The 10693-nt window shown below is 48.2% G+C and overlaps 1 protein-coding gene across 1 annotated transcript in view; it reads left to right on the top strand.

The window, feature by feature from the left end:
* Positions 1–10693, top strand: part of LOC102017083 (angiopoietin-4) — a 42075-nt gene that overhangs the window by 20563 nt on the left and 10819 nt on the right. Inside the window, exons 2-3 of the mRNA XM_013510010.1 lie at positions 5350–5505; positions 9650–9771. Of these exons, the coding sequence (XP_013365464.1) occupies positions 5350–5505; positions 9650–9771 (278 nt within the window). The remainder of the gene's footprint in view (positions 1–5349; positions 5506–9649; positions 9772–10693) is intronic.

Raw genomic sequence — 10693 nt, 5'->3', positions numbered from 1 at the left:
AAAGAAAGAAAGAAAGAAAGAAAGAAAGAAAGAAAGAAAGAAAGAAAGAAAGAAAGAAAGAAAGAAAGAAAAAGAAAGAGAGAAAGAAAAAGAAAAATACACAGCATGGTCTTTGGAACCCAGATGCCTGCATTTTAAAAATGAGAATGTATAATGAATATCAATTGTACAGAGTAGTGCAATTCACTGTGACATTTGTACACACGCATACATGCCGATCACGTCCATCCACCCTTCTTCCGTCCTCCCCTGCCCTTTCCCTCTCAATGCCCCATTTAACTCTGGCCTCTGCAATACACAGTCTGTTCAACTCATCTTCTCAATGCCTGCTTTTCCTCATATGTAAAAGGAGGAAAACAAGATGGCAAAGGGTAAAATGAGCTATAAGGTCCTGGTAACCACTCCTGGAACAGGAGTGCTTCAGACCTCTGCTGGCGAGCCCTGGCGGGCTCTGGACACTGACCACCCCCCAACACACACACTCATCCAAACATTTTTGTTGAACAGTTACATGAGCACCAAGACAGGGTCTTGTTTCCTTCTGGAACTTTCCTCTTGCAGTCTCCCCATTACTATCTCTCCCTCAGCACCTGCTCCCTCTGCCCCAACCCCAGGGATGCCCTCACTGCCCCCAGCCTCTGAATCTATGTCCTCCCCTGTCCCCTCTCTGCCTCTCTGGTCCCCTCTCCCCTCCCTTTTCCATGGCTGATGCCTCAGGCCCAACCTTATCTCAAACTGCCTGACTCCTGTTCTGTGGAAATCCAGTGCCCCCATCAAGCTGACCCCCGTGCTCCTTTGACAAACATGGACAGAGCCCGTCCTCGTGTCTGCACATCCAGGCACAGCGAGGTGGCCATGAGAAGGCAGGGGAAGCGCTGAGTGCTGGGTGTTGTTGGACTTTTTATTTACTGAACTATAATTCACATACAGTAAATTCACCCTTTTCACCTACAAGTCTTTGAGTTTGCACAAACATGTCCAGTCCTGCAACCACCCCAGGTACAACATAGGACACCGTTGTCATAAACTTCCCTCTCTTCTCTTATAGTCAGTCCCCACCTTAGATCTCAACCCCCCAGATTCCGACTTTCCCAGAAAATCACAAGAATGGAACCCTACAGGATGCAGCCCTGAGTCTGACTTATTTCACTCAGCGTGGTGTAGCTGAGGTTCATCCACATTGCCATCCTCATGAATGGTGTCTTCCTGTTTATTTCTGAGTCATGCCCATTGGATGCCTGGGCCACATTTGTTTACTGATTCACCAAAGTCCATTTTGCATAAATAATGCAGGAGAAAACCAGGCTCCGGGAGAGCTCCTTGGCTGTGGAAGTTGCTCATCCACAGATTGGCATCTGTTGTCTCTCTGGAAATCCTTCCTTCTCCCAGCCACTGCCTATCTGTTCAAATTCCCTTTCTTCATTTCAGGACTTATTAAAATGCCCTTTCACCAAGACAAAGGAGGTTTACTATGCTGTGCCACAGACTTGTGAAGTGAGGCTCAGAACACAGAGCACCCTGCAAGGGTCAGAGCTAGAGTGTCGCAGGGAAAGAATCGGAACCCAGGGCCAAGAACAGGGTAGCCTGGAGGCCAAAGCTCAAGCCCTTGGCTGGCTGGAGGAGAGCTGGGAGGCTGCAGCCTATGCCGTGTGTCTCAGGTCTCAAATGCCCCAGTCTGAGGGTGGCAGAGAAGGGGTTGAGCCAGTCCTGATGTTGGGTGAGGGCCAGGAGAGCAGTAGGTCCCACCCTGGCCCACTCCTCCACTGGAATCTTTCCTCTGCCCTACTGGTGTCTGAGCCCTAGACCAGCCCCAACCCCCACCGTCCAGGCCAGCGTTGGCCTCTAGAGCCCCAGCCCAGCTCAACTGGGTCCATATGGCCCAAATTATCCATCCCAAAGCCCTGGCTGGTGGGTGGCCATGGCAAATTGTGTGATGAGACCCAGCTGTGGTTGTCCTTTGTCCCACCCAGGCACTTGCAGCCTCAGGTCCAGTGGGGACTCAGTGAAGATAATTAGGGAGCTCCGGTCTCAGGACAACCTCAAGCTACCCTGATTCCCCAGCCTAGTTCTCAGACCTGGGTAATCCCTGAGGCACAGAGTCTTAGAACCTAGTCTGGCAAGTAGCGACCTTGGACAAGTCTTCTGAACTAGGGCCCCTGAGGAATGATCTCAGGGCAGATGCCCAGAAGACTCAACTCAGGAATGAACTTGCTGTTTGACTGCCTATAGTAGAAAACCAGAATCTGAAAAACTGCATTTTAATTCAGGTTCAAAGAGGTTCTTATGCATGGAAAAGCCTAAGTCCAGCCTTAGCATAGCTCTACTTACTCTGCCCAGTCCGATATCTCTAATCAGCTGCACATTAGGATCTCTGGGGACTAGGTTAGAGAGGGAGAGGGTCACAAGAGGTGTCTGAGAAGATGAGGGGGGAAGAAAATGGACCACAATTCGTAGTGGGATCACAGCAGACAGAACTTCCTGGTGGAATGAGTGTGGCAGGTAAGAAAAAGTGAAGTCAAGGTTAACACCTGAGTTTGGTGCTTTGGAAATGAAAGGGGGCATTGACTGAGATGGGAGAGTGGCTGGGAGCTTCAGGGACAGGGCAGTGGGAATGTAAAGAATCGGAGGTCCACGCAGGATGCTATATGTTTTAGATGTTTGCTGGAAACCTGTACAGAGAGGCCGAAGAGGTGGGACATTCACGGGAGAAGTCCAAGAGGGAGATGGTGACAGTACTGTTAGCACAGGGGACATGGAAGTCCAGGAGCAACTTCAGGTCTGTGTCAGGTCCTGATGCACTGGGGGCCTTGGGTCCTCCAGCATTTGGTACCTGGTGAAGCTTATGGAACCTTCTCAAGAACACATAGAACAATACACAAGAACCCAAAATAATATTGAAATCATAATTAAAAAGTAAATCTGTGATAAAGGCGAAGAATTATCTAGTGGTGGTTTTGATAATGTCCATAATTCCAAAGTTACAGGGAGAAAAAAATCATATTTGAAGACACTGAACCACTATGTTGAATATGAAAATATTTGTGATCTCTATTGGCTATGAGGTCACAGAAGCAATAGGACGAGCTGGTTGGTGGGCTAAGTTCATAACAAGGAAATGACAAGTTTTAATTACACATTCACTGAAGTTCTTGGACATACTGAATTCTCTGCTCAGACCCTGTGATCCCACATTGATGACCCTAGCTTAAGAGAGAGACAGAGAAAGACAGGAGGGTCCAGGACTGGACCATGAAAGCCCCCAGAACATAGGAGCCTGACAAAGCAGAGGGCAGCCAGGGACAAGAGGAATTCAGGACAGAGTCCTCTGGAAATTCTTCCACTGGCCGTGCCGCTGGCAGGCTCGGTAGCACAGGAGAGAAATGTCCTTTGAGTATGGCATCAAGCAGGGCCCTGAAAAGGGGTATAACATGAGCCAGGAGGGGGTTTCCTGAGAGTGGAGAGACATGTTGGGGAGTACATTCAAGAATTCAAAACCACAGCTACTGTTTAAAGTATTTGCATATGTGTGAAATGTACCATAAGTGCACATTGCTGTGTTTAAGGTAGGCTGGGTGTGGAAGTGAGAACATGGAGTTTGGTGCTGCAGGAAGCACGGAAACTAGAGAGCAGCGGGCGGGGCTGTGGGTTATTCTCAGGTGGGAGCTGGGAGAGCGCATTTGTGCATTGGGAGGGACTGGTAAGCGGTGATGACGCTGAGGAAGGAGGCGGAGATCTGAGGGCCAAAGGCCAGGGGAAGCTCCGGGTCCCTGCACTCTCCAAGCCCAGGCTTCTCACCCTGCAGCCAGTGTCAGACAGAGCCAGAGGCTGTTGAAGGGCAGACAGCTGGGATGCTTGAGCCCCTGTGTCACAGGTCTGGGTGGGCCTGGAAACTTGCACTTCTAACCAGCTCCCAAGTGGTGCTGAATTTGGACCCACTTAGAGGAAAGCCCTGCTTTAATCAAGCCTAGCACCACCAGGTGCACCCCTCTGGGGTAGACAATGAAATCCAACCTGCAAAAGTACCCCTGGAAGAGGCAGGGACAGGGTGCACCCATGAGACCAAACAAAGGGAGGAGATAAAGGAGGCAGCAGCCACAGCCTGGCCTCCAGCCCAGCTCACCACCTCTCCCTGGGAGCCCTGGTTTCCCAGGGACCTTTGGAAGCACCCCACCCTCTGCGGCCTCCCTGAAGACTGAGGGAGAAGGTGAGGGAAGGAGCGAGGGACAGGGTGTGGATGGTGGCCTGAGCCAGCAAGAGCAGAAGAGAGGGAGACATGGAGTCAAGACAGAGAGAAGCAGGGAAAGCTCTCTCTGCATGCAGGCCCCAAGCCTGAGGACATACTGTGCACCTCTACAACTGGAGCCTGGTGTCAGACCAGCCCTGCCTCCTAGCTCACAGGAAAGCACAGCCTTGTTAATGAAATGAACAACAGCATGTGGGATCATAGCACCCTTGGAGACTAGAGTCCAACCCTGCTTGGCAGAAAGACAAGGCCAGAAGTTAGAAAGCACAGCCTGGCAGATGGACCTGCGAACTGTACAAGGGAAAGATGGGGCCAGCCCCCGCTGGCTGCTCTCCCTTGAAAAGCTGGGGCCAGTGCATGACTTGGGGCCTCTGCTCTGACCCTTGCTGCTCCCCTTTAGTATCAATTCATTAAGCATATGTTTATTAAATATCTGCTGTGCACCAAGCATTGGCTGAACACAGAGATAAAGCGATGAATAAAATCAAGTTCCTGACCTCATAGACTTGACATTCTAGAGAGCAAGAGAGAGAACAGGGAGATAGACATGCAGTGTAGATTCAGAGTGTAAGTGGACAAAGAGACCAGAGATGACAAGAGGGATTGGGCCATGTAGGTGGAGGCTAGAGTGGTTGGGCGAAAGGTTCATGCTGGAGCTGGAATAGCATGTGCAAAGGCTCTGAGGTGGGCAGAGGCTTACTTGTGAGAAGGATGTTCTAGAGGCTTTGCACATGGAGAGGAGGAAGGGAGGGAGGCAGGCTAAGACAGGGAGCGAGAGTGCTGTCCCAGGCAGGGAGGAGCCTGCTGTCATGGGGAGGACTTTCGCTTTTTCTCTGTGTGAGATGGGGACCGTTGGATGTCCCTATGAGAAAAGAGAGTGTGGCTTGACTTAGGCTTAACAGGGTCCCTCTGGCTGCCAAGGGGAGGCTGGAGAAAGCTGAAAAGCCAGGAGAAAGCTGCAGGAATAATGCAGGCAAGGGCTGGGGATGGCCTGACCTGGCACGTGCTGAGCCACTGGTTGCTCTGTGGTTCCACATGGAGACACTTAGGAGGGACAAAAGCTGCCCTAACCCCTGTCTGTGACCCAACCCACTGTGCCCCTGCAGCTGGAGGAGAATATCCAGACCATCTTGAGGACGGAACTGCAGCAGGCCCAGCAAAACATAGTCCAGAAGCACACAGGCTTCATACTGGAGCTGGGCACCAGCCTCCTGGCCCAGACCACAGCCCAGACCCTCAAGCTGACCAACATGGAGGCCCAGGTAATCAGGAGCGAGGGGGTGGGTACCCAGGCTGTGCTTTGCCTTGGCCTGTTCCTAGGTAAACTTTTTTAAATCGAATTTTGTAAATTTAACTAAGAGCATCTAATATTTTAAGAAAAGCTTATTGCTTAAGTGATATACTTAATAAGATTTCTTGGGGTGTGCCACCATAAGACCCTGGGGGAAAGACTGGAAAGACACCCAGTAGTGGAGAAACTGAACAAATGGTTTCAGGCAGCTGCTTTTTCAGCCACAGAGGGAGTTTTGTTCAGCAGTTTCCCAAGCCAAAAGGATCCCCACTTATTTATCTTAACAATTACTTTTGATGACTCATGAGAAACAAATCATAACAATTAATACTTTTGTAAGCTATACATTTTATTTTAGATCAAGGAAAAACTCTGACAAACACAGACAGCAATAGACAGTGTATTTATAAAAACAGTTTTGATACTATCTTGATGGGCTAATAGCCTGCATAGAAACATGTCACCAACTTTAAAAACGTCTTTACTCTTACCTGATTAACCAGTTTAAATTAGCTCCCTACTAATCTGTGCAAACAAAAGCATCTGGGCTATATAATGAGTGTTCACCTATCTATAAGACAACTTAAATAAAAACTTTGGAGGACAATATCTGAAAGTTAACACACAGAAACAGGTATTAATCTAAATTACACATATCCTTTATGTTACTAAATGTGTAAGCTTTTATTTGCAAGTCTCACATGAGCCTCAAGCTCGTCAGCCCTCATCTTGTAATGTCTTAATTGAGTTTGACCACCCCAAAAACCTATATACTGATTATTCACAAAGTACAACAATAGCCAGAAGTTTACAAGGGCAAAAAGAGTAGGAAAAATAAATTGATATGAACTCAGAAAGCTTTAATGAAATAGTAGTGGGTACCTTAATCAGCTATTAAAATAGATTAAACAGGCAGACAAACAAGAAACATAGAACACACAAAATAATTACTTTTAAACCAGAATAAATGCTCAGATATATTGGCCAAGTTGAGCTATAATGATCTGTTATAGTTTAAAGTTTATACCTGCAAATACACTAGTCAGAACTTTTCTTAGGAGTCTTTAATTAACACTTTTTAGGTGAATCATAACAGATCTCTTGTAATAAGTTAATACTAACAAGAATCAGAAGGGAAAGGAGAGAGAAACCTCCACAGTATGAAAGCAGGGACTGTTTAAAAAAGCATTAGGTTGATGGTTTATCTTAATCTTGGAGTAGCCATCACCACAGTACAGGCTCCTTGGGGCTCTCTGAAGTAGAGTAATTATGGTAAACTGCTCTTTTGACAGCTGTTCCTCTGTATTAGTTATTAATGTAAACTGCTTTTTTGATAGCCACAACAGTTTTTTGTAAGGTTTCTTTTTTCTCAATTCTTAAGGATACAGCCCAAGAAGAAGTAACCAGAAAGGCCTTTCCAAGTCCCATCTCTGGGCATCTGTAAGACAGGCCAGGAGCAAAGGACATCCCCTTTACATCCTTTGCTGCTCTTTCTCCTCCACCTCTCCCTGCTCTCGACAGCAGGAGAGGGGACCATGCTCCATGAGCTCATGGACATTAGCCACACTATGTGTTGACACGTTGTCCCAGGAGGGTGCACCTAGGGCCTGACCCTCATACTAGATAGATAGGTTCGGGTCCATTACCCAGTCTCCAGAAAACAGGGACAGTAATGCCAAATGGCTGTTGTCCAGAAAAATAGTAGTTCCTCTCCCAGACCCTGAAGAAAGTGGTTGAGACTGAATCTATAGTGATCCCTGCAGCAGGCCACCTGACTAAAACTTGAGGCAAGCCCACCCTCAACTGACTAAGGAGAAAGGCAGCTGTGAAGTGAGTTCAGAAATTAGCGTCACTGTGAGCAGTGGGAGAAATGCCTCACCAGAGTGACACTAATCTCCTGTGTATTATAATGGGACCAAGGCATAAGAGACTCTTCTTCAACCTTAACTCTGATTGTTAGATACCTTCCCCAGGGAGCCCAGGGCACAATCTGCCAGGTATTAGCTCCCTGGAAGCTAGGGCAAGGGCCAGACACCAGGGGAATCAGCATTGAGGGAGCCTCGAATGTGAGCTAGGATCCTAACCTGTTCCCAGCCCACTAAATCTATCAAGACACCTGAAGAAGAAGGGGTCTGTTACACTAGCAGAGAGAATAGCCCAGACCTGCAGCTCAACTCTTAATGGAGGGTTATGAGAAGGTTCTGATGGAGGGGGTCTCAGGACCCCTGGAAAGGGGATACCTGGAACACTGAGAGAGTTTGCCTCTTATCTCACAGAGGAGTGCAGGCTGGACATGCTAGGCAGGCAGAAGTTCCTCTGCTGGACACCCTCTTTGGCTTCAGGGACCTGGTTTCAACCAGAGGACCTTTGAACACCCACTGGAGAGCAACCCCAGCGTGAGCCTTGCAATTGTTACACTAGCTTTCACCAGTTCCTCACATCCAGAGGTCTGCCTGAGAGGGAAATCCAGCTCCTGCTTGAATAACATCCCCACTGTCTCCAGGGTTTCAGTGGGGGATTAACCAAGAGGTTGCTAGGGAACCTGTCCACTGTTTCAAGAGTAGCAGCTGCCCATGATTTTAGTAGCTTTAACTGGTGTCAGGGTGCCAATTATTTCCTAGAATGCAAAAAGGATAGAAAAAGAAAGGGAAGTACAGTCCTTCTGCCACACTTACTTCTCCATAAAGAAGGGCACCCCACTTTGGGCACCAAAGATGCTACCTTTCTTTGAACTCTCATTCGACAGAAGATAAAAACACCAACCACAGAATTGAGGAATGAACCAAAAGTAGAGATACTAGAGAGTGTCTAGTTTCTCATTGCTGAGACAAAATACCCAATACCCACAAATTAGAGGAAAGGTTTATTTTGCTAACAGTTTCTAGAAGTTTCAGTCCATAGTTGGCTGGCTGCAAGGCACAGTAGCATGGAGGATGGGCATGGCAGAGAAAACAGTCTAGGGCAGGGCAGGCCTGAGGCAGCAAGCAGCATTAGTGAGCCTCCCTTTCCCTCTTTATTCCATCAGGCTACAAGCCTATTGGTTGATGCCATTCACACCTAGGGTGGGTTTTCTGTCTTCAATAAATCTATTCAGCCACATTCAGAATTATGCTAAGCCAATCAGTGAACTAATCCAGTTACACATATCCATAATCCATATTCCCATACCTTAGATCCACCTCTGAAAAGCTTCACTGATGAGCGCATGAGACTAGGGGAGGACATTTAGGTATAAGCTACAACAGAGATAACAAAGAAAAGCTCTTGGTAGCTGAAAGGGACTCCAACTGAGGATGTCAAGGAGGCATCCAAGTTCAGGGGTTTATACACAAATTTTAGTGAGGTATTTGGTGGACATGCAAAAGATGAAGCAATGTGGTTGCTGTTTTTAACTAGGCCTCCGACCTTAGAACAGATTTCCCTTGCACCCCAACTTTGCAGAGCATTTCTTAGTTTACCCAAGGCCCTGCCCTTTGAAACAAAGCGGTTGCCATTTTTAGCTGGGTGTCAGGAGAACAGATTTTCCCCGCCCTCTAGCTTTGTGGGGCACCCTTCAGTGAGCCTCTTTTCCTTTCTATCCCAGTTTTCCCAGGGCTTATCTCAGTTTACTCAGGTCCTTGTCCTAGCTACCTTTGGTTTTCTATCTCCTGGTCTCTGCAGGAGCACCAGGGGGGACTGTGAGCAGAGGGGCTACATTTGAAGAGGATGCCTCTGCCTGCTACGTAGGGAATTGACTATAGTGACAAGGGGAGACAAGGGAGCTGTGTGAGGAGGCCAACGCAGGATACTGGGCAAGAGATGACAGAGTCCAGTGCCACACTGGGGGCCTTGGAAGGAAGTGGTCAGGAACCTATGGTAGGGGTGGCTGACAGCACTTGGTGATGGAACAGATGTTGGGTCACTGTCACATGCAATGATGGGAAGGGCAGAAAGTAGATCATGCAGTTGGGTAGGACCTGTGTTCAAGCGATCTCACAAGTGACCACAGAGACTAACAACTTGGAGGGTGGCTCCTGGTCAGCAAACACCAAGAGTGACAGGCCTGTGGACAGGTGGGTGGCAGCTGGGCTCCTGTTGGGTTAATAGAGCTCCCACCTTTCTGCTCCCTGGGATAGGTCCTGAACCAGACGTTGAACATGGAAAAACAGATGCTGGAGATGATGCAGACTACTGAGAAGCTGGGAAAGCAGATGCAGGAGCAGAATCACACACTGCACCATCTGCACGGCCACAACAGGTAGGTCCTGCTGGCACATGGTCCTGCTGGGGGATGGGTCAAGCCAGGACTTGAGCTCAGAACAGAGGTTAAAGCTGGGGCTAGGGTTGGGCCTGGCTGCTGGACCTGGGCCAGTATCTGGGATGGGACCAAGGCCTGGATTAGGGTAGACGAGAGGGATGGGGGTGTGGGCTGAAGCTTTGACTGGGCCAGGGCTAGTAAGGACTGGAACCAGACTCAGAATCCAAAGGAGCTGGGAGGAGGGAGGGCACTGGGCCGGGGATGAACTGAGAGCCAGGAGGCCTAGGTCACAGCCCCCAGCATTGAGTAAGGACTGAGAAGGGGCATGTTCTTGGGCTTAGGACATTTTGATTCTTTCTCTTGTTTTACCATCTTCCTGTTCATAAAATTTTAACTGCTTTATAGAGGTACAATTTATACCATAGAATTCATCCTGTGCATTTTAATTTGCTTTACTGACAGAGAACCATCAGTAAAGACAGAGAACTCTGATATCCTAGGCAGATTTTACCCTGGTTTGTTTATAGCTGAGTAGAGAAAAGCTGCCAAGGTCAGAATTCCAGAGGAGGCAAAACCTACTGAGTGAATAGCCCTGTAAACAGGATCAAGATGCTTTTCCTTGCATGTGTTGGGTCCCATGGGCATGGCTATAAGTTCCATCCTCTTCCTCTGACCTGGGTACTGTTGGTAGAGGTTCTTATTCTCATTCCCCCCCCTCTAAGTTCCAGGTGGCAAGAACTGGGTAATTTCCTAGCAATCAGAATTGGGCAGCTCTATAAAAAATACACGGAGATGGAAAACTTTATTAATAAGTTCTCGGTCCATGAAGACAGCTAGAATTCTAGATTTCAAGTGTGCCCAATTGGTAATTGTAATTTGGGGCCCAGAGGCAGTTACTTGTGCCCTGGCTGGATTTAGTTCT

The sequence above is a fragment of the Chinchilla lanigera genome, unplaced genomic scaffold (genome assembly GCF_000276665.1).
Source record: "Chinchilla lanigera isolate Chin_1 unplaced genomic scaffold, ChiLan1.0 scaffold00195, whole genome shotgun sequence".
NCBI lineage: Eukaryota > Metazoa > Chordata > Mammalia > Rodentia > Chinchillidae > Chinchilla > Chinchilla lanigera.
The sequence above is the reverse complement of the archived record's forward strand: the minus strand, read 5'-3'. Positions and strand labels throughout refer to the sequence as shown.